This window comes from Asterias amurensis, chromosome 11 (genome assembly GCF_032118995.1).
Source record: "Asterias amurensis chromosome 11, ASM3211899v1".
Classification (NCBI taxonomy): domain Eukaryota; kingdom Metazoa; phylum Echinodermata; class Asteroidea; order Forcipulatida; family Asteriidae; genus Asterias; species Asterias amurensis.
The window spans coordinates 8,799,482-8,824,716 of NC_092658.1; the positions used below are offsets into that span (position 1 = coordinate 8,799,482).

Below are 25,235 nucleotides of genomic sequence, written 5' to 3' on the forward strand. Positions count from 1 at the left end.
TAGTTTTCAAAGAATTTAGCCCCGATCATTATTTATAGGAATGTAATTTTCCAACAGAGAGTTAATCACGCGCCCAATTAGTTTACTGAGAGTTTAAAAAAACAGGTGACAGTTGCATTCATGAGTGAAACTGATACTCAAAATGATACTGCGCCTGCGTAGTAAGGACTTGTATTTTTTAGTCTGGTCCCCAAGCATCGTCTTAGCTGTGTGCTTATTGTGTTTAGGTGAACACGAAGCCAGACCGACTTGCTGATCAATTATTTAGCAGACAATTTTTGTGTTATTCCGGTTGTGTGGCGGTCAGATGTTACCAATTAATTACGCGTTTTGACAGTTATTCCAGAGTTTTCTGGTTTCAAAATGTATCCAACTTAGATGAACACTCTTTCTTAATACAATTTGAGTTGTATTTTTAAACTGAAAATGACGGAATCACCGAGTATTTTGTCGGCAGCGGCTGTGCTTGTCGCAACCCTCAACACAGTAGTAACAACAGTTACCGGACAGTCATCTGGCGTGAGTCCTGAAGTGATACCGACTCAATCACCCGATACACCGCCGACCTTCCCGGGTAGTTCCGCTTCAGTTATAAGCATGGTAACGACATCGCCAAAGGATGTAGTAACAACGCTTTTGCACACTGTTCTCGACCCGAATGTCACCACAATATCAGAGAGTAATGTGACAGAAGTGCCGGCTTATTCTCGAATCTTTTTGCAGACGGCAGCAGCACAAACAATCGCTGGTGTTTTTGCCTGGGCTGCAATTCTTATTACTTGTCACCAGGTAAGTTGTGTCGGAGGATATGGGTCCGGAAAAGTTTCCGTATGGCGCCACCACTTTTTCATTCGAAATAAAATAATATAGTATCTAATTTACCTGATTGATATATCCCTTTTTGTAAAAATGAGTGAAAAAGTGGTGGCGCCATACGGAAAGTTATCCCAAACAACTATTTATTTCTTTATTTCCAACTATTAACTAATACATTGCCTATGATTTGATACTAAGTGTGATTTTGAAACTGTGGAAATAAACTGATTGATTGACTGATTGAGGAAGAAAGTATTACTGCAGGGTATAGCATATATTTGTTATAAACTTTAAGTTGAAAATGTAATAAATATATTCTACTGTTGTACTATAATTTGTAGAGTTGATTGTATGGAAATTTTAACAAATTGTATTTTTAGGACGTACATGTAGGCCTATGGGATTGTGTGAGTTTAAATAGATTGGTTGCAATTCGACTGTCATCTTTGATTTAAAACAATGGTAAAGTGCACGAGTGTCCGGGCTGCACGTGACTCTTACTTAGCCAATCCATCTATAGACCCCTTGCATAACGTGAAATGCTACACTGACGCGCAAGTTTTCACGCACAAAGAGCATCTAACGTCCAATCATTTGCCTCCTTCGACCCTGTGTGACGTCACATGCAAGGGTTCTATTGTTGTTGGGCAGTCAATATTATTATTTAATGATAACAAGGACAGTTTACATGTAGTGGGTGTAAAACATCAACAAAGGCGTTCTCCATATGGGAAACTTCCATTGTTGTAAAGTACATGACGAATGTTGCATTTGTTTATCAAGACTTTTCTGTCTTGTACCGGTAAGTGAAGAATGTTCCCGAGTCTATAACATACTAGAGTGGCTAAAAAAAAATGTACATGTGTGCTTTTAAGCAAGTCCTCTGAATTACGTAGCACCCTCTTTAAAGGAACACGTTGCCTTGGATCGGACGAGTTGGTCTATAAAAAGAGTTTGAAAGTGTTTGTTATGAAATGCATTGATTAGAAAGATGTTTTAAAAGTAGAATATAATGATCCGCACAAGTATCATTCAAAAATGCACGGTTTTACTTAATACATCAAAAGAAAACCACGCAATTTCTACTTTTACAACATTTTTCTACCTAATGCATTTTATAACAAACTGTTGCAGACCGCTTTTCAAAGACCAACTCCACTGATCCAAAGCATTGTGTTCCTTTAATAAGTCACCGAATTACATGTAAACATTGCATGAATTTGAAGGCCAATAAGCCCATGTCCTTATTGCCCTGTTCTTGACTTTTGTGCTCCTTCAAAAGTTTCTTTCTTTCAATGATGATCTTATAAATCCTGGTTGTTCAACTGAGTTCTTGTTACTTTTGGTTCTGGTTTTAACCAGAACAATTAAGTTCATCAAAAAGCATCATACTCTATATGTGAATTCATGCTATCATGGAATCAACATTTCTCTATACAAAAGGGAATATTAAAATGAAGTGCTTTTTTCCTCTTTCGTGAGAGCTTGTGTTTCAATATTTAGGGCCAAATGAAGAGATGGCAAAAATGTCCTCAAATGCGAAGCTCAAGCTGGAAGCCATACAAATCCATTAAAAACTAATGCACTGGGAAAGCATTGTTTTTAATTGTGCTTAATATGAGGCATTAGGCCTACTTATTTTTTGTAGCACAGGGTTGTACTATTTAGGGTAAAGTCTGCAGTGCCCATGTTTGAAAAAAAATCCAAAGTTGGGCTTGGTGGGTTTACAAACAAAATAAGAAAAATATTGAAATTTGTAAACATTAATTTCTCTGAATTGCCCCTTATTGGTGCAAATACTGTTTAAAAGAAAAAAGGAATAATACAATGCAGTTGAGTCTCTTAAATTGTGGGTCTTTTTTTCTGTTTGCATTTGATATTTGACTTGCAATTTGCTTTTCTTTTAGACGACAATTTGGAAACTAGCTTTCACTGTTCTCAATACTTACATTGAACATTACCTACATGTACAAATCAATTGCATTGAAGCTCTTTACTTTAAAGACACTGGGCACTACTGGTAATTGTCAAAGACTAGTCTTCACAGTTAGTGTATCTCAACATATATGCATAAAATAACAAACCTGTGAAAATTTGTGCTCAATCGGTCATCAAAGTTGCAAGATATTAATAAAAGAAAAAACACCCGTGTCGCACCATGGTCACACGAAGTTGTGTGCTTTCAGATGCTTGATTTTGATACCTCAAATTCTAAATCTGAGGTCTCAAAATCAAAATCGTGGAAAATTACTTCTTTCTCAAAAACTACGGAGCTGTTTCTCACAGTGTTCACTGTTTTATACTATCAACCTCTCCCCATCTCGTGATCAAGAAAGGTTTTATGGTAAAAAAAATTGAGTAATTACCAATAGTGTCCACTGCCTTCAAGGTTGTTTACTGGTAGGCAAATATTTGTGTTTACTAAAGCAGAAACACAAATTAGGTCAAGCGCAATAAATATTTCAGAAATAAATAACAGGATTTGACAGGTTTTTGCATATTGGATTCACAACATTTTTGTGCTGAATGCATCACAAACTTGCTGATAAAATTATTGTCAGCAAGCATGCCTTTTGCCTCTGCTAAAAATTATGCTAAGTTGATAAGAATTGCAGGCAGAAATTGTTTGCTTGACTGGCACCTGTGAAATTGGGCCCTGGAATGTTCACAGGGATCTTTACCTTTTCAGTGGTAATTATTCAATGCCTTGATAGAGCGTTGGTAATAAAGGCAATTCCACAGTACAAGTGAGCAGAAATATTATGACCAATTTGTAATATGTCATGGAAAATTTGTGTTGGCAAAATTCAGCTGTCTAGAAATGAAAATTGTTCGGACAATCTAGTAGTATTTGCAATCATTCTGGACCACTAAATCAAGACAAGTAAATTGTAATTTTTCATTGGGGTACCGTTATACTAACCTCAAAACCGAACACATCTGGCAGTTTTTGTGTGCGTTTTTTCCTACAACATATTTATATGTTATAACAAAAAACCTTTTGAGACAAGCTTTCGCCAGTCGTGGGCATCTGAAGTCTCACAAGGAAATTGCACCCCACGACAAATAACAAATTAACAAATTTAACAAACTAACAAATACTGCACCAACGGTTAAGCTTTGCATCTAATACAGACAGAGCTTAAACCCACACATGGCATCACTTTCATTATAAACTCAAGGTGATATTTATTGTTTAGTCTTTCTAATGAGCCTCCTCCTAAAACTCAGCAAGTGGTAAGGATAAAATAATAATGTAAAAAATGAAAAAAACTGAAAAAAAAAACTAAAACAAATTCTACTCTTTTGTATTCGTTATAATATAATAGTTCATGACTTTATAAGCACTTTTAGTCAATTTAATGGTAGCTTGCTTTTTTGTATATTATTTTTGGTACACCTACATGTGTCTGTCTGTGCTTGTTGTTCCTTGTTCTAGGTTCATAACCGTACATTGGTTGTACCATTCTGTCCATAGGTTAAGGGTACAAAAGCTTCGTGCTTTACCTAATACTCAATGTTGTCTTGATTATATTGATTGCTTATTACTGAACCATTGTGAACCCCATACTATTGCTTTTGTTATTCCAAGTGCGCTATTGTTTTATTGTATATATCGCGTTATTGTATTATTGTGTTGTGACAACACTGAAAATAAATGTTACTGAACTGAGGGTGGTTGCATTACTTTCTGAAAAGTATTTTGCACTGCACAAATAATAATACACGGTTTTTATATAGCGCTTTTTCACGGGGTGTCTCAAAGCGCTTCCGACATTATTACCCCTGGTCACTGGGCCTTAAATCATTCCTTAAACCATCTCAGCTCCCTGGGGAGAATACAGCCTGTGCAACAATTATATGCGCTGCATGGCTAAACCAATCACAAGAACCGCCTCTGCCCTCACAGGTACCCATTTACCCCTGGGTGGAGAGAAGCACTTATAGTTTTAAAGTGTCTTGCTCAGGGACACAAGTGTCACGACCTGGATTCGAACCCACACTCTGCTGAACAGAAGCATCAGAGCTTGAGTTCGGTGCTCTTATCCACTCAGCCACGACACCCCACTCACCCCACCCACCCCACAACAGAAGTTTGCCACGGCAGTCAATAGTGCCAGGTTGGGCAACAGATCCCTGCCGGTCCCAGTGTATTGGGACAGAATTGTAATAACCGTGGTATACGAGTGCACTTCATTGTACGAGATTGCGTTGCGAGGTTGCGAGATCGACCCCCACAATAATATAACGATATTTCGTGCACCTGATACACACTTGGCTTTTGGCATGCAAGAGGATATATGTTTAGAGCCTTGGAACTCAATGGCAGTGTACATTCTTCCAGTTCAATCAAAGTTCAGAGTAACATGTACACTGTACAAGCACTGTGGTCTGGTGTCAAGTTTTGAGTTTTTCTTGAAACTTGAGCCTTACATTAAAGGAACACGTTGCCTTGGATCGGTCGAGTTGGTCTTTGAAAAGCGTTTTGTGACCGTTTATTATAAAATGCATATGGTTAGAAAGATTATGTAAAAGTAGAACACAATGATCCACACAAATATGCCTTGAAATTGCGTGGTTTTCTTTTTACCTCGTCCAATATCACGGTCGGCCATTTATGGGAGTCAAAATTTTGACTCCCATAAATGGCCGATCGTGATAGTTCGCGATGTAAAAAGAAAACCGTGCAATTTTGAGAGATACTTGTGTGGATCATTATATTCTACTATTAAAACATCTTTCTAAACATATACATTTCATAACAAACGGTTTCAAACGCTTTTTATAGACCAACTCGTCCGATCCAAGGCAACGGGTTCCTTTAAACATTTTTCTGGCATTGCCCATAGACATTGTTTTATTACTGAGGCTCTAGACTCTGTCTTTCATCTTGAGTGATACTAGGATACACTGTATTTTATGCTAAGGTAAACACTTTACAGTGGATCAATACAAATAATCATTAGTGCGTGATAGTTTTCCTTACCCCTTGGTAATTGCATTTTGTGTGCACAGTTAGCAAATATGCTCATCATACACTGTACAACATTGTGCATGTATTATGTATGGAATATTGTATGTAGACCTACATGTACTATGCCCTTTATACTCTCACAGTTAAATTTCACTTTGTCTTGTTTTCATGTTTGTTATTTTTACAGTTTTAAGGACATTATGTTGGTTGATTTTTTTTTTTTAAACCCCAGGTGTTTTTTTTTTCAACTGAAGTTTTTTTTTCTCAACTGAACATATTTAAAAGATTGTCTTGTTATTTATTCGCTACTCAATGCTTCTGTTGGCTAGCAAAAAACACAATTTACTAGACTCTGCAGGCTAGCCCTGCCTAGTTTTAAAGAATTACCCTGCTATATCAGGTACCTGTATGTTGACTTGACATCATGTTCCATTGGTTTTTTTTAATTAAGATAGATGGCTTGATATCAGTCGATACCTTGCAGCTGATTGCCTAACTGTGATATTCCTATTGTATAATGTAAAACTAAGGCCAAGTAAAAAAAAATACCAGTTGATTTTCTGGGTTTTTCCAAAAAGAGGAGGATGAGGGCCTTTTTATTTTCTATTTGTTATTTCTTTCGAAGGTGACCGCCAAGCATTAAATTCAAACTGGCCATCAATTCTTCAGTTTAAAGTCATCACTTACTTAGATGTAGTTACAAGTTCTTTAAAGATTATTAAGTTAATCTAGAAATACACAGATTAAATTTGTCTTTTTGACATTAAAATGTAAACTGAAAAAATTGTAAAAAAAAGGATGTTGTCTCAAAATAAGGATGAAGGAGAGGGACGATCGACTGTGTTTTTAATGTTTATTTGGCCTAATAAAGTGAAGATATCTTGGTGAGCATATGGTGGATTCTTCTATTTCTAGCAGTTCCTTCTTGCAGCTGATTGCTCAACTGTGATATTCCTATTGTACAATGTAATACTAATAAAGTGGAGGTATCTTGGCGAGCATATGGTGGATTCTTCTATTTCGTTCCTTCGTGCATCCAGTAAAAAACCCATCCAGGACACCACTCCAGAGTGATTCACAACATGTGCTGAATACCAAAGCAGACCGTGCGTAAAACCGTTCCACAATATTAAAATACATGCGTAAGGCTGCCCTAACTGTAGCTCCGGGCGCAACTTCAAAATAACGGGAGGAAGGAAAAAAACAGAGCGGAACGGTCATGATAAAACGCAGCATATGGCAGTCCTCTCCCCTACTGAGCATCTAATGTTAAACTATGCATTATAGTTTTTGTGTGTACTGTATGTGTCATAGTCTATGCATATAATGTCAATACAATTAAAATACATAAACCTTATAATACAATGATCAGGAATGAGGTATTATCTTTTTATAATCTTCTATTTGAAATTTTATGGTTTTAATCTGAGCTGATAAGGAACAACCCATGATAAAACCTTTTTGTATGCGGAATTGAAAAAAATATATGTCAGGTCTTATTTCATAATATGTAGGCTACACTGTATGTTGTTCAAAATGGAGGATATTTTTTTATTTTGGTGAAAATCATAAAAAATATGAGAAATACATGTATGTATACAGTCAAAAAGTAACACTGAAAAACACATGATGGTCAAAATTATTGTTAAAAAATGTCCATTTCGTTTCATTGGAAATGTTTCCAAAACTTCATTGGGCTTTTGGTTTGTCCTTTGGCCTTTGGCAGAGATAACATGAATGTCAAGGCATGCAGTCCCATCATTATTGTTCCAAAACATGTAAAAATAAAATAGTGTTTACATTCTGTTCCATGTAAGCAAGCAGACAGATCCTTCCTTGAGAGACCTGTTAAGAATCTTGTTTGATTTGTATCATGCTGACATACATGTAATGTACGTTGTTGTGTACGAGCTGTTTACGAGCCGTGTGCGACTGGGCCAATTTCATGGCTACCCACTGTGAATTTCTACATTAACGGCTTGTGGAATTAATGCCCTTTACCTGTTTACAGGGCGCACTAAGTGCAGAATTTTATGCAAAGCTACTCCTTGAAAATTTGTAGTGTGTACGTGACACACTGCAAAGGGACTGTGTACACCAACATACTGTTTATTTATTAGCCTATTATTATTAAAAATGAAAACAAGAAGTGCCTCATGAGTGAAGTTAAAGGAACACGTTGCCTTGGATCGGACGAGTTGGTCTATAAAAGTGCTTGTAACCGTTTGATATAAAATGTACATGGTTAGAAAGATGTTTTTTAAAAGTAGAATACAATGATCTACACAAGTATGCCTCAAAATTGCGTGGTTTTCCTTTTACCTCGTCGACTAACACGGTCGGCCATTATCTTTTAAATTATCTATCTAACCATTATATATATGCATTTCATAACAAATGGTTTCGATCCAAAGCAACGTGTTCCTTTAATCACTGGATAACTCACAAGCCTAGAAGGAAACAAGGGTGCTTGCTATGTGAACCAGAATCACCAGGGTCAGCGCTGGCAACTCTTCCCTGCTAAGTGTTCTGGGTTCTTTTGCATGCACTTATCAATTTTAGCTGGCTTGATGTCCGAATGTCTAGTTATGGTAAAAAACATCTTCCTCAGGGACACAAGTGTCACAACCAGGATTCGAACCCCCATTCTGCTCAGAAACACCCGAACTTGAGCATAGTGCTTTTAATCGCTCGCCCATCACACACCACAATTTAAGGATATTGCAACAATAAAACGAAAAACGGCGTAAGAGCTTGCAAAAGCTGTGAAAATCACCATTTGCTACCTCCAGACATTACTACACTTGCATATAGAGTTACATGTACATGTACGTACAGACCTTCCACTACTTAGTTGATGATAATCGCTTTTGTACAAGGTGTCCCCATCCAACCTTGAATGGCTTTCTGGTATACTTGTCTAACCTTGTGTAGGGGTAAACATCAGTAATCAACTTCTTCAAGCCCTGATACGTGTACATTGATCCAGATATTTATGCAATAAGCCTCCCCCTTCCCCCTTCCCCCAACATGGCTACCCGCTAAAAGCATCTTTGAAGCATTAGCCGTAATTTGATCAAGGTGTAATTTTTGTTTCCTTCTTTTTCCTCTTTCTTTCCCCATGACGCAGATATACAAGCATTTACGGCACTACACCTGCCCGGGGGAGCAGCGTTGGATCATTCGCATTCTCTTCATCATTCCTATTTACGCTTTTGATTCCTGGCTCAGTCTACTTTTCTTCAGTCAGGATCATTACTACGTGTATTTTGACAGTGTCAGAGATATTTATGAAGGTGAGAATGTGTTCATATTTGAAACAAGTCAACCGAGGTTGAATTATGGAGAATATCCTAAGGCTGTTATAAGCAGAACAAGCAGGTTTGCGGTAACACCATGTTAACCACGCAAAATTATGATCAGTATGCTCTGAGAAAGAAGACAATGAGATCATACTGATCGGAATGTTAGTCGTTAACCATCGCTCCTTTTCAGAACCGACACTACTCAAAAAGAGATATTCACCTGATGTTATCGCAAGCCTCTCTTAGTTAAATACTTTCACCACGCAAAGTTTCAAATCCTACTCAGAACAATTATTTGTAAGCTTAGACTTTAAGAATTTCCAATGGAAGTGTCCTTTTCAAAATGAAAATGGCCTTGCCCTCTCAAAGATGAAATGCCAGGCCTGATACGTGCAATTATACAAATTTGGCCTTGTTAAACCTTCTACCGTTTTCAAAGCTGTCAGGCACAGAAAACTGCTTTAGAAACAGGTTACCAGCCAATGAACATTCATAGTGACTGGTACCTTGCTTGTTTTTGCTTACCATGTTTATGTTTAAGCATTTTTTTTCTGCTAAACAGCTTTATGAAATTGGGCCCTGTTTGACTTAGGTTCAACCTCACCCAACCTCTAGTTACCTACCTCAGGTTACCACTTATTAAATTCTGCAATTCTCCTTGAACACATTTATGTTCTGTGCATGCACATAGTTCTGCCACCACCTGCAACCTGTGCAGTAGAATTTTTCCCAATGGTTGATAACTCACCATAAAATGTTCCTCGGGAAGGATGGTTGATATATTATTTTAATTTACCTAAAAGCGTCAATATTTACATGCCTAGACTTTTATCTAATTATTTAAATTCAATTGATTCAACCAAAGTCCGTCACACGGAGTAATTAGTTTGGGCCATGTAGACGTAACTGATGATGAAGCGTCCAATTTGCTAATTAGGAAAATCAACGGATGGTAGACCATGGAGATGCAAACCAACTCATGGCATGTCATGTTGGCAACCAGCAGGGTGTGTAAGGCTCATTTATTTACATTATGCCTTTCATTTCTGTTCCTTGTCTACCCATGCTGTTTTCCATTAAGAACTTGAGTAGCATTTTTAAGGTAAAAGTTACATGCTGTGTTCTACCCTATGGATTTGAAGGACTTTGGTGATTTTGGACATAACTAGTTCAAATTCATTGAGTGTTAAAACTGATTCGTAGGATTACAATATAACGTACATTAAATATGTTACGACCGATTGGAGTATTGAAAAAATTCCTTTGATTTAGTCCAAAATTCGTTTGTATTGAAGAGATTGTTTTCCTTTTTGGTTTTGTCGTTGCTCTCCATTTAAGGTTCCGGAAATTGTTTTGTGCATTGATAAAGAAAATCCTATTCTTCAACACTGTAAATGTGATATTGCTCATTTTCGGAAAACAAAAGGTCTTCATTGGGGAATGACTGTAAGAGTGCTCGTCAAGGGAATTTGTGTATGTAATATGCGCAACCCGCTAGACAGTTGGTATGTTGTAGTTGGTACATACATATGTAGGCAGGGCGTAATTGATTAGTGTAAAGCCTTGCATGAATGTCAACAATGGAAACGAACGTATAATGCGCAGTGCACAACTTTCAGCCAATGATAGATCTTCATTGACCTCATTGAGGGCGCTGTTTTGGGCTTGTGACCTCGTAGGCAACGAGTCTATTGAGTGATTGTTGATGCCATGCATAACGATGCCTAGTGGCTTCATTGAGAGACTGAGTTTGGTGAGACTAAATCATTGTGCGTGATACTTCAAAGAATATTAATTTTGGTTTACCCTTACATCGATGTGTGTTAGCACTGTACACTAACTTACCCCAGTTCTGTGACAAAAATCACAGGCATATTACTCAATTGGGATTCAAACCAACGACCTTTGCAATTCTAGAGGAGCAGTGTCTTACCAATTAGACCACCGAGATTGCCCGGTAGCTAATATTGGTGTAAGCATAAAACCAAAATTAATGTTCTTTATCCCGATGCAAATTTAACATACTTCAAAGAATGGTGATCACATATTGTTGCTTTAATTAGACAGTGCTGTTTGTTCAGATTGATGAGTAGCTCTGACTTCAGTATTCACTACACAACGTGTACAGTCTGAGTGGATGTCATCCTACAGTACAAAGCTCATCTATTCAGCAGTGTTAATTTGGAAACACTTGTCACTTTCTGGGGCTGTGGAATATATTCCCATCCCATGACTTCACCTCTTGACATTTTATCTCTTCCGGGATGCACACTGATTTGTCTGCTTCTTTTAATAATACCCCCAAGTCTACCGTGCAATCTGTTCTTATTCTTGAATTTTGTCAATGTGACGCAGCCCCCTTGGAAGTTTAGTCGTCTGTCTATAAATCGCTTCCCCCTTGTGGAATGGAGCCACTTTCGGACCATTGATTCTGATTAAATAAGGCAGCGTGCAGACATGGTATTTTGAACTGATTATGGATTTTTACAGACACTGAATCTTTCAGATCTGTCTGGCATTCATTCTTAGTAGTGTACCTTGCTGTTTACAATGTACATTTACACTTACGTGTTTTCCTCAACAGAATTTAACAGCGTAACGGTTTCTTATAAAAGGTTTTATACATTACATACTTTTTGGATTCCTGAAGTTTTCAACAAAATGTTCGACCTCTTTGTTCATCTCCTGCTTTCTATCTCTTTCATCTAGTGTTGCCAGTCTTCCTTTTTCGTCTTTGTTGGGGGGGGGGGGGAGACATGCCGGCGTACAGCCAGATATCACGCCTTGGTTGCGATCCAATCAGAGAAACCGCTGTAAGGGGATTACAATAAGGGATGCAACCTTTAAATGAACAAATTCAGGACAACATCTACTGGCATAAAATTCAAGGATGTACACTATAGCAATCAGATTTAAGTGAAGGGTCAAGGTTGTTTTTTATCAGCGTAATTACGCTGATTTACAGGCAAAATTACAATCAAGAAAGATCCAATAAAAGTCATCTAGTTTCAGTTGAATAACCCGCTACTGGTTGAGAAAAGAGCAAAAAGCTGTCACAATATTTTCATCAAGAACGTCAAACTTGAATCCATCCAATGTTTAGCAGGTCCATGTACCAACTATATCTCTGGCCGTATTGACGCCACAATAATTTCAAAAAGTCAAATTCAGGCGATCTTTTTTGACATATATATGTGTACATTGATTTCTAACCAAATGGGGAACTTCGAAAAAATAATGTTGCAGGATCCTTGCTATCATTATCATCTTAATAACAGGTAGGCTTTCGGGGTAAAATACACAATTTTTTAATTTTTTTCAATTACCAAAGGATGACCCTATCGTTCAATTGTACACACTCTGTAAGTTATTAGATTAGATTATTAGGGCTACATGTAGATGCATTTTTTGTAGCTCAGTTGCTAGATTGCTGCCACATAAATCCGGCAGTCGCAGGCTCAAGTTCTGCTCTTGAAAACAAGTTTCCCTTGTGGTTTACTACTTGATATTTTAAATACAGTTTACCATTCCCTTAAGGTGATCCCTTTGCTGCCATCTCTCCTAGGTTATATCGTAAACTTGGGTGTGATCCCTGGCTATACCTCAGAGACAGCTTATGGCCTCTGACTGGCACCTAAGAACAACAATATTGACAAAATAGGGAGAACGCCAAGGCTTACTGCCAACATTAAAGCCATTGGACACTTTCGGTACAGAAAAAAAGATTAAAAGTTTACAGATTTACAAATAACTTACAGGGTTTACAGAAGGTTATGGTGAAAGACTTCTCTTGAAAAATTATTCCATGAAATGCTTTACTCTTTGAGAAAACATTAAAACAATATCAATTCTCGATATCGAGAATTACGGATTTATTTTAAACACATGTCATGACACGGCGAAACGTGCGAAAACAAGGGTGGGATTTCCCCGTTATTTTCCCCGCCTAAATTTTCACAAGTTTGTTATTTTATATATAAGTTGTGATACACGAAGTGTGGGCCTTGGACAATACTGTTTACCAAAAGTGTCCAATGGCTTTAAGGACTACATCATGTAGATAGCTCAGTTGGTAGAGCGCCAGCTTTGTGTTAATCTAAAGGTCACAGGTACAAGTCCCACTGTCGTCAATTGTTTTTCAACCTAAAATAGATAAGATCATGCTTGTATCCATGTGTAAACATGTCAATTTTTATAGAGCTTTATTTCAAGAGGATTGATGTTGCCACGCCAACAAATCAGAAGCTGTTATTTGTTTTTAGCCTGACTTAAAGACAGTGGACACTATTGGTAATTGTCAAAAACTAGTCTTCACAGTTGGTGTATCTCAACATTATATGCATAAAATAACAAACCTGTGAAAATTTGAGCTCAATCGGTCGTCGACTTTGCGAGATAATAATGAAAGAAAAAAAACCTTGTGACACGAAGTTGTGTGCTTTCTGATGCTTGATTTCGAGACCTCAAATTCTAAACTTGAGGTCTCGAAATCAAATTCGTGGAAAATTACTTCTTTCTCGAAAACTACGACACTTTAGAGGGAGCCGTTTCTCAGAATGTTTTATACTATTAACCTCTCCCCATTACTCGTAATCAAGTAAGGTTTTATGATGATAATTATTTTGAGTAATTACCAATAGTGTCCACTGCCTTTAATATCAATGAACAGGACTTGGAGGACTTGTCAACTTGTCCACTTGTGGGATCAATACTCACCAAGCAACCATTTTTTGCATAATTAATTTCTACAAGCTGAGTAAACATGAACATGTGTAGGAGATGAAGTGGCTGTAAAATGAACTCAGCATGCACTTATTGTTATTATTATTCAGTGGCCTCGTCGGGTGGCATGTACTGATCCGTTATTGTCATTTTTGTTCATAGGAGTACAGATTTTAAAGGGTCTGGACACTATTGATAATTACTCAAAATATTTTTTGGCATTAAAACTTACTTGGTAACAAGCAATGATGGTATAAAACATTGTGAAAAACGGCTCCCTATGAAGTAACATAGTTTTCGAGAAAGAAGTAATTTTCCACGATTTTAATTTCGAGACCTTAGAATTAGATTTTGAGGTCTCAAAATCAAGCATCTGAAAGCACACAACTTCGTGGGCTAGGGTGTTTTTTCTTCCGTTATTGTCTCGCAACTTCGACGACCAATTGAGTTCAAATTCTCACAGGTTTGTAATTTGTGCATATGTTGAGATACACCAAGTGAGAAGACTGGTCTTTGGCAATTAATAGTGTCTTTAAAGGAAAGGGCATAAATTAATACAATTCACTTATTTGACTTGCAGATTCTATGACTTATTTTGATCCATCATTGAGTGTAGAATTAGAGGAAGCTTGATATTCTAGATACAATGTCAGATGTTATTTATCTTTCTTTATGCAAGAACTATCAATCGTGCTGGATGACATAAATGAAAAATTTGTTTTTAGACTTTAAGATTGAGTGACTGGGTGGTTCAATGCTGTGTTTATGGGTTAGAGGTCAAATGTAGGATTAGTAATTCAAAACAATAGAAAATAAGTAATTATACATAACAACTTACTCTCCTTTCTTTTTCATTTCAGAAATTTATTTTCATATTTCGTAGCATAGTACAGATAATAACAAGAATTTATAACAATGGCAGGCTTTTACACCATAAGCCGAAGCTTATAAGGTTTAAATGCTGGAACCTTCATAAAATGATAATTTTTCTAGAAAAATATTTCAGTCTGAAATATGTCTGATTCGGAGCCCATGGGATCGTGACAAGAACTGACAATTGACAACAAATTTGGAATAGATTTTCCAACATTTTTTCGCTTTTTAACATAAAGAGGATTTTTTTTAGTGGGAATAAAAGAGTGGTGACTCAGTCTTGAACGTTTGTTTGTTTGTCGTGGCAATGCGATAAAATGAAGGACCGAGCCGAAGGTCCTTTATCACAAGGCTTTAAAGGCAGTGGATACTATTGGTAATTGTCAAAGACTAGCCTTCACATTTGGTGTATCTCAACATATGCATAAAATAACTAACCTGTAAAAATTTGAGCTCAATCGGTCATCAAAGTTGCGAGATAATAATGAAAGAAGAAAACACCCTTGTCACACGTAGTGGTGTGCGTTTAGATGGTTGATTTCGAGACCTCAAGTTCTAAATCTGAGGTCTTGAAATCAAATTCGTGGAAAATTACTTCTTTCTCGAAAACTATGGCACTTCAGAGGGAGCCATTTCTCACAATGTTTTATACAATCAACCTCTCCTCATTACTCGTCATCACGAAAGGTTTTATGCTAATAATTATTTTGAGTAATTACCAATAGTGTCCACTACCTTTAAACGAATGTTCAAGACAAGTCACCACTCTTTTATTACCTTATTAAATGCCTACCAAAGCCAGTGCACAAAATGCCCACTGGACCACTGACCCCTTATCCAGTAATCTTCGCACTGAGCGAACAAGTCCTGCAGTCTAATGTTTTTTTGCCAAACCACATATTAAATTTTGAAACTGACTTACTGTTACTATTGCTTTTCAAATTCCAACCTCCCTTCTAAAACTCAGCCGATGTAAGAAAGAGAACTCAACAATTGTTCACGTAAAATCTTTTCATTTCCAGTTCTAATTTTTAGTAAAACCACATAATAAATTTTAAAAATGGCTAACTATTACTGTGGTGTTTCAAATTCCAACCTCCATTTAGAAATCACCAAATATAAAAGAGAGAACTCATTGATTGGTCTTGTAAAATTATTTCTTTTCCAGTGTTAAACGTGGTTAATTTTGAGCCACAAAAAAGAAATTGTAAAATTATTTCTTTTCCAGTGTTAAACGTGGTAAATTTTGAGCCACAAGACCTGTTATTCACAAGTGGATATATCCTTGACATCTAAGCACTGTTTCAAGCAGTTTCCCCGGCATCTTATTGCCATGTTAGCTGATGAATCAAGAAGCCTTGTTTCCTGTGCAGGAATCTGCATTATGTTGAGTAAAGTGCAGAACGCAGGTGTTGGGTTCAAACGAGGTGAAGACATTTACAGAGAAATACGGCGTGGTGACATTTAAACATGACATCTGCTCCCTGAACAGCAAATGCACTGAGATGGGTAGAGATTAAGGATGGATTGGTGATTTGTGCGTACATGTGGAGCTGCTGTAGGCATGTAACAATCTCTTGATATTATTACTGCAAACCTACTATTCATTACATTTTGTTTTGTGGGGATGATAGTGGAAGTTCATGTAGTGATCATGTTCATGCATCAATACTGCGCTTGCAGGGAGTACATAATATACAATGTAGGGCAACTGCATTTATATTGGCCAGTTAACTCAACCAGATGCCAGAGAGCAGTGATTATAGCATTAGGCCAGGTAACTCGTGACCGAAAAAGTCTAGTGGTCTGATCGTTAAAGGAACACGTTGCCTTGGATCGGTCGAGTTGGTCTTTGAAAAGCGTTTGTAACCGTTTGTTATAAAATGCATATGGGTAGAAAGATGTTGTAAAAGTAGAATACAATGATCCACACAAACATGCCTCGAAATTGCACGGTTTTCCTTTTACCTTGTCGACTAACACAGTCGGCCATTTATGGGAGTCAAATTTTTGACTCCCATAAATGGCCGACTGTGTTAGTTTGCACAGTAAAAGGAAAACCACGCAATTTCGAGGCAAATTTGTGTGGATCATTGTATTCTACTTTTAAAATATCTTTCCAACCATATGCATTTAAAAAAAAAAGGGTTACAAACGCTTTTTATAGACCAACTCGTCCGACCCAAGGCAAATTAAATCTTTTACTTTCAGTCTGATAAATTGTACCTGTGACTTAAATGAGATGTAAATCTTCTGTTAGTGCACATTCAAATGTTAAACTGTGTTGGTGGGTTTTTTCTTCTCATTTCATTTGCTGGTCTTCTAAAAACAATATTCTTGTCCAGTGAATATTTTGAGCTACATTTTTACAAGCCCTATGATCTTGTGGATTTTTTCCCCAAAAAATTTGAGCCATGGCAATGTTTTCATTAATTTGATCGGCGTTTGGGTGAAGAACAAATCTTTTTCTTTTCTTTTCTGCAAAACCAGAGTTGCATGTCTGCATTATTAGTACAAGTAATTTTTTGTAACAATAACAATTTCTTGCACATGTTCTATGTGTGGGTGTATTGTAATGCACATTGTGGATAAAAAAGGGAACTGAGCTGTAATGTACATTGTATTCATCACAATGCAGTGGGCACTTGTGTGTAGATTGAAAGGACATCTGGTCTGGTTTCTTCCGATAGTGGTATTGTTAATTGTGACGCAAAAGTCAGTGTTGGCATATGGTCTGTTGCTATGGTCACAGCATAACAAACAGAAACAATTTGCTGATGTGAAGCGTCAAAAAATGATAATAATGCTACGATTTATGAGAAGTCACTCCATATTGTACAATTGTGCACAAGAATCGATTCTTACTTAGTTTTCCAGATGTCTAAAAAGTCAAGTTGTCTCATTCTACACCTTTATTTTTAAGGAGTGCGTATGCAAAAACTTTCCTAAACCAAATAATAATTTTCTGAAATCTTGAGCTTTCATAAACAAAAATACTAATTGCATTAACGCATGCATACAAACACTATTAGTTGGCAAAGTGGCCAGAGGTTTGCACTAGACAGACGAACAAATGTGCATCACGCCACCATCAGCCCTATATACAAAGCGGCACGATGTTATCCATATGCTCTGCCTAACCAGTAGTGTTAGTGCAATAATAAGGGCGATGTGCAATTTACGTATAACATGGGTAGGATCTATTTAGCAGGATGTACAATGTATCAGATTGAAGGCCTGAATTGGTGGAGTTTGTAAATAATTTGTGTTAATTGATCAAAGCAAGGGTTCTTCATCTTTGTGAGGTTTTGTTTGCAGTCTTCTTTGTCTGTTTGAACACAATTTAAAGGGTCTATGTACTTTTTGTAGGACAAAAAACACAATGTCCACAGATTTACACCAAACTTACACAGTTTGAAGATAATGATAGTAGAAAGCTTCCCTGAAAATATTACGTGCTGAGGTGCTGTAGTTTTGGGGAAATGAGTAAAACAATGTCATGAAAATAATTTTCGTCTCATGAGACGAAAATTATGAGCATGTAAAAACGTATTTTCATTACATTGTTTTACTCATTTCTCAAAAACTACAGCACCTCAGTAAGTTATATTTGAAGGGAAGCTTTCCATAATCATTATCTTTAAACCCTGTAAGTTTTATGTAAATCTGTGGACATTTTGAAAAAGTACCCAAATCCTTTAACTGCAATTTTTATATAGTACTTAAAAGAAATTTGTTCAAATTATCATTGAAGCAAAATTTAAGTTGGGATGAGGGGTGTTTATTTTTTAGAAACCCGATTTGCAAATAACGCCTAGAATTTGTGCAATCATTGCATAAGGTTAGTGATAACATGAACGCAAGTTGGGCAAAATTCTTAAAAGTAATCAGAAACGGAGTTCAAGTCAGTCTTTTTCTCAGGTTTTCTTTCTTGACTTGTTAAATTTATTCCATGGCTAGATTTTACTTGCCTATTGACCCCTTGCACGCGCGTCACACACGGCGACTGGTGCCATGCTCACCATGTTGGTGGGCAAGTTAGGTTTATGTGTATTAACGCCGCGTCGCCTAAAATGCGCACTTCACTGCATAACGCACAGCATACTCTATGCATAGAGTTATATATGAAAACGCACAGTGAAATTGCCCACCAGTATGGCGCATTCAAGATTTTTCTGATGATGACGTTAGGTGAAATGGGTCAATTACTATAATTTGTATTGCCATAAACTATTTTAAGCTAGGTTATTTTACAAAAAAGAATCACACACAAGTACAACTCAATATGGTTGGGACACACTTGGTCCTGAAAGTTCAAATACGTGCAAGACTTGCACAGTCTGTTTGGAGCCACCAGTACATGTTTTATGCATACAGCATTGTACACAGGTACGTATGTACACAGGTGCATGAGAACATGTCTACACATTCAATGTTCAAACCGAGGACTTTAAAGGAACACGTTGCCTTGGATCGGTCGAGTTGGTCTTTGAAAAGCGTTTGTAACCGTTTGTTATAAAATGCATATGGTTAGAAAGATGTTGTGAAAGTAGAATACAATGATCCACACAAACATGCCTCTAAATTGCACGGTTTTCCTTTTACCTCGTCGACTAACACGGTCGGCCATTTATGGGAGTCAAATTGTTGACTCCCATAAAAGGCCGACTGTGTTAGTTCGCAAAGTAAAAGGAAAACCACGCAATTTCGAGGCAAATTTATGTGGATCATTGTATTCTTCTTTTAAAGCATCTTTCCAATCATATGCATTTTATAACAATAGGTTACAAACGCTTTTTATAGACCAACTCATCCGATCCAAGGCAACGTGTGTTCCTTTAACTAATTTAGGATCTGGGATTATAACATGCATGTAACATATGTGTATATAGCAAGGACATCTTCACTCTCATGTACATTTACAAAACCATGCCAAAAAGAAAATAGTCCAAACATTGGAGAACAAGGGAAGTCCTCAGTTATGGCAAGACATCTATTCTGGTAAGCATTATTTTGTTGTGCTTAGCATGTTTTTGTGCTTAAGCAGACAACAAATACAAACATGTCAAAAAGGAATGGACTAGACATGTATTTTGGAGAAATGAAATCATTTTAATTTTATGAATTTTTTTACAAATATCATGAAGGCATAATGTGACCGGCTCTACAAAAATGGGTATTTTAATACCCCCATTTTTGTAAAAAATGGGTATTTTAATACCCATTTTTGTAGAGCCGGTCAAAATAAGTAAATTGAGATACATACACAGCTGAATTGGTGTTATTATAAGCTTTATTTTGATGTACATTTGTAGGTTTGAACGCTGTGGCATTGTGCGTTCTCGAGATATACTGATTTTTGCATATTCATATTTTGCAATTTAAAGGAACACGTTGCCTTGGATCGGTCGAGTTGGTCTTTGAAAAGCGTTTGTTATAAAATGCATATGGGTAGAAAGATGTAAAAGTAGAATACAATGATCCACACAAACATGCCTCAAAATTGCGTGGTTTTCCTTTTACCTCGTCAACTAACACGTCGGCCATTTATGGGGGTCAAAATTTTGACTCCCATAAATGGCCGACCATGTTAGTTCGCACAGTAGAGGGAAAACCACGCAATTTCGAGGCAAACTTGTGTGGATCATTGTATTCTACTTTTAAAACATCTTTCCAACCATATGCATTTTATAAAAAACGGTTACAAACGCTTTTGTTTTGACCAACTCGTCCGATCCAAGGCAACGTGTTCCTTTAATGAAAGTGCCTTCAGAGATACAGCTCCTTAAACCTAGCAAAATTTAAGGGAAGTTACCTAAAATTGATACAAAACCCTTGGTTTTTTCAACTAAAAAAAATAAAAATTATATTTCTGTGAATAAAAATAATATGGAAGTATTGATGCAATAGAAGCCAATAAACCAAGAAAGACAAAATCATGTTTTGAAAATTTTTTCGGGATCTCAACATTGAACGCCTCTTTAAATGTAGTTAGCATATATCGTCCCTTAATACTCTTTTTTGCAGAGCGGGTCACTGGTACACTGTTTGATTACAATATTGTTGTAAGCATTCGTCAGGAATGTCAGCAATGATGAAAATTCCACTATGATCTGATAACAAGAAGAATGGACAGACGGTCTACCCGTTACCCCACGAGCGATTTTTTGTCATGAATGTTTTCCGTATCGATCACAGTGTACACACTTACTGGTGGAATTGAAATCAATGTTGGGATTATGTGTTTGCATAACGGACGGACTGACAATTCACGTACACCTCACTTTCACATAGCGCTGTGTAACATGATGTACAATTTAATAAACGGGTTAGCTCCTGGCTGTGCACAGGGACTCGGACAGAATCTGCGTATTGTGGTGTTTGGATTGTGCGTAGCATTTACCTGATCGGTTGAATGACTTAAACCGGGAACTGAATTCGATTATGCTCACTATTTAAAGATGGAGTGTTGGAATGGAGTTTTTTTTTATTTTGGTCGTCCATGGTAGAAGGAGAATGTTTTCAAGATGAATTATTACTCTAGCCATTAATATTTATGGTGTTATTCTGATGTACATGGTTGAAGAATTTTTTATTTCAAACCATACTATTTAGAACAACCAGCCTATATTTAGCTGCTATAAGGCATTCAAAAAACACACAAAATAAAACACACTTAGGTATTCTATTTTGTGCATCCCTGTGGAGACATCCTTTCTTCTTTCCTCTGTCCCTGTAATTAAGAACCTTCCATAGACTTTGTACTACACGAGTCCTTGTGGAGCACCACGGTTTTTAGAGTTCTCTATGGAGACTATTTCTGTTCCTTTTTTTGTTTTGTTCTCGGCACGGTCTCCATATAAGGTGGTGAAAATGAAATCAATAGGATTCTTCTGAATTACACATTATCTACAAAAAACTCTAAATATAATCCCCGTAAGATCGGAAGACAACAACAACTTTTTCCCCTAAAAAGCACAATAGTAAAAAATGAAACGTACAAAAAAGTCCTATCTAGGCAAAATACCTATAGAATCCTATAGGATTTATATAGGATTCCTATAGAATTCCTATCACTTCTTTGATTCCTATAACATTCCTATAAGATTCTTATAGGTTTTTTTGTTAGAGTTTTTCCATTCTGACTGTTCGAGAGGAGATCATGGGTCATGTTTAAATACAAGGTGATGAGTTTTTAAACATTGCTCGAGGATAATCAGTCAAAAGAGGGCGCCATCAGATGATTGTGCTCAGTGTGCAAATTTCACAGCATGAAATAATAATAATAATAATAAAGAGAAATTTATAAAGCCCAAAAACAATAGCAGAAAGAATCCGCCTCAAGGCGCTGGAAAAGAACAGTTAAAAAAAAATCTAGACCAGACAAAATTTATACAAATCAGTAATTTGTAATTTGAATTATAAGCATTGCGTGCATGAGGAGCTATTTACATGTAACGCTCAACGTAGAAAGAAATTCAACACAAAGTCGATGCAAGCTGAATCTAAACTTTCAGATTTGTTCTTAACTGTTAAATGTTCTTGGATGTTTTTAAGGGAAAGGTATTTATGAATGTGAATAAAAGAGTGTTGTCTCAGTCTTGAACGTTTGTTTAAAATATTGTATGGTTGTGGCCGTTGGAGACCTTTTCCCCACTCTTTTATTACAATGAACAAAAAATGTCCTTCTCTTCAAACAGAAACATCATTCCCTTTAATCTACTTGTAAATGTACTTCCCCAGTCCTGGGGATGCTGCCCCATTTCCCCAAAACAATTTTAATTCTACAACTCCAGGGGTTTCCAACAAGGTGGACGTTTAAGAACGAGTCACTACTCTTTTATTCCCATTCATAAATGCCCTTTTGTTAAAAAAATGTTTAAAAATACAATTATAGACACTTTGACAGTTGAAAATTCAAGGTTTGAAATAATTTTTTCACAAACTTTGTGAAGAATCTGTTTGATGCGCGTGGGTTGTGTGTATGCACGTGCGTTTAGAATATCGGTGTTACTAATAGCTATGAATTGCGTTCCGCGTGATAATATTAGAGCACTTTAGCTTGCGTGCCCGACAAACGGAAGCCAGCCGGTTATAAACAGCTCCAGCTGGTCATTATCAACCGTTTAAACACCCCCATGTGACGCGCTCTCCACCAATAGGAGTAGCGAAACTGTCGGGTATTTTTGAATATTGTTTCAGCATTAACTTTCAGTCTGACCACTGTGTGTAGATGCTATGACTGATAACAGCCTATTATGCAAGGCTTATGTGTTGTATATTTATAGTGCCCTGGATACTTGATTATTTTGTATCCATTGCTTTGAGCTTATTAATGGTAATATTGGATTGATAAATAAATGTTACATGTAGTTCTTATACATGGAGGGTAGATGTTAGCTGTGGGAGGGAGATGCGTTGGAACGGGGTCATTTGTTGGAATCAATGTATTTGCCATAGGTGCATTTAAATCAGGTCATTTGCCGCCATCGATGTTTTATTTTGTAAGTAACCATAATTGAGGTCATAGAATGTAGGTCTCACTAAGACACACAGTGTTGCATCTTCTACAGTCTGTCGTTGTCTTTCTGTACTGAACAGTAGGCATGCAACTGTTCAGCTGATCTCCTTGGTTTGAGGTTTCTCATTTGTCAGGTGTTTGTGCCAGTACAAAGTCGGCTGTTTCTGGCATTTTCCTTAAAGACACGGGGCACTATTGGTAATTAACAAAGACCAGTCCTCTCACTTGGTGTATCTCAACATATGCATTAAAAAAAAAAAAATTGTGGAAAATTACTTCTTTCTCGAATACTATGTTACTTCAGAGGGAGCCGTTTCTCACAATGTTTTGTACTATTAGCAGCTCTCAATTGCTTGTTACCAAGTAAGGTTCTATGCTAATAATCATTTTGAGTAATTACCAATAGTGTCTAGTGCCTTTAAATGATATTTTTAACAAACTTTGTCTGCAAGAAACATGCTAAACAGATACTGCACATGTCACAAAACTCATTCTTTATCATAGTGTACATGTACTAAAACAATTTTCATGACATTGTTTTACTCATTTCTCAAAAACTACAGAACAACAACAGCAAGTAATATTTTAAGGGAAGCTTTCTACTATCATTATTTTTAAACTGTTCAAATTAATGTAAATCTGTGGACATTGTGTTTTGGGTTCCAAAAAGTACCTAGACCCTTTAAGGCAACTGTGGGTGCTGTGGGTTAATTTGAGGCATGTGGAATGTGGGCAGACAGCATTTCAGATACACAGATGCACAACTGATTGGGTTTGAGATGGGTAAGAAGTCGTCTGGGTACTGCACGCCGTGTGCTAGTCGTCGGACTATCACACGGCAAACAATGCACTATCACATGGCAAACGATGCACTATCACACGGCCGCCGTTTCTAGTATAACTAAGACATATCATGCGACACACTCTAAACTAATAAAAGGCAGAATATTTGGGGTGTTATAAAATCCCATGTGACATTGGTGCAAGGGATCCATAAAGCAGAAATCTAAACCACTATACCACTGAACATTCCTGGTAATGAGACGCCAGTTTGAATCCTGTAATTAGCAGCAGACACCCCTTAATACTCTATTATCAAATCCTCATTAACTTAATGACGTCTTGTTTTGTTTGCCTTACAGCTTTTGTAATCTACAACTTTTTGAGCCTTTGCTATGAGTACCTGGGTGGAGAGAGTTCAATCATGTCGGAGATTAGAGGCAAAGCTATTATGTAAGTCTCCTATTAAAGGCACTGAACACCTTTGGTAATTGTCAAAGACCAGTATTCTCACTTGGTGTATCCCATCATAAAAATAACAAGTCTGTGAAAAGTTTGACTCAATTGTCTTTGAAGTTGCAAGAGTCTAATGAAAACAAAAAATACCCTTGTTGCACAAATTTGTGTGCTTTCAGATGCCTTTCACAATTCGTGTGAAGAATGAACCAGGCTTTGGTCAAACCTAGTTTAGTAAATTTGGACACCCTTTTACCAAATCCTGTCCACAAAAAAAAAACAGTAGTGAGGGGAGAGGATTTTGATAATTTACCTGCATTTATTTTAATATTTCCATCTCTTATAATCTTTCCTTTAGACCCACCAGTTGGTTCTGCTGTACCTGTTGTCTTCATGGCAGAACCTATTCCATTGGCTTCCTTCGCTTCTGTAAACAATCCACTCTGCAGTTCTGCTTCATCAAGCCAGTCATGGTCCTTATAACACTTATCCTGCTACCGTTCGGCAAATACTCAGATGGAAACTTTGCGTAAGTTCACATTTATAGTAAAGGAGATGAGTGTCTTCTACATGTAGGCAGGCCTGCATGCTTTTTTTTTTAACGGGCAATGGCACCAAGGCATAAGCCTTTTTGAGGTATGGTGGACGTGATACGCGCGCGTCACACGCCGCGACTGATGCCACGCTCACCATGTTGGTGGTCATTAGGTTTAGGTGTAAACGCCGCGTCGCCTAAAATGCGCACTTCACTGAATAACATACGTTCTATTTCTATGGTCAATATGCA

General features: G+C 37.0%; 1 protein-coding gene across 1 annotated transcript in view; it reads left to right on the forward strand.

Annotated features, from left to right (window-relative positions):
* The first annotated feature begins 286 nt into the window (after positions 1-286).
* Positions 287-25,235, forward strand: part of LOC139944080 (transmembrane protein 184B-like) — a 28,930-nt gene continuing 3,981 nt past the window's right edge. Inside the window, exons 1-4 of the mRNA XM_071941035.1 lie at positions 287-789; positions 8,922-9,087; positions 24,355-24,445; positions 24,807-24,977. Coding sequence (XP_071797136.1) covers positions 427-789; positions 8,922-9,087; positions 24,355-24,445; positions 24,807-24,977 — 791 coding nt within the window. The 5' untranslated portion in view covers positions 287-426. The remainder of the gene's footprint in view (positions 790-8,921; positions 9,088-24,354; positions 24,446-24,806; positions 24,978-25,235) is intronic.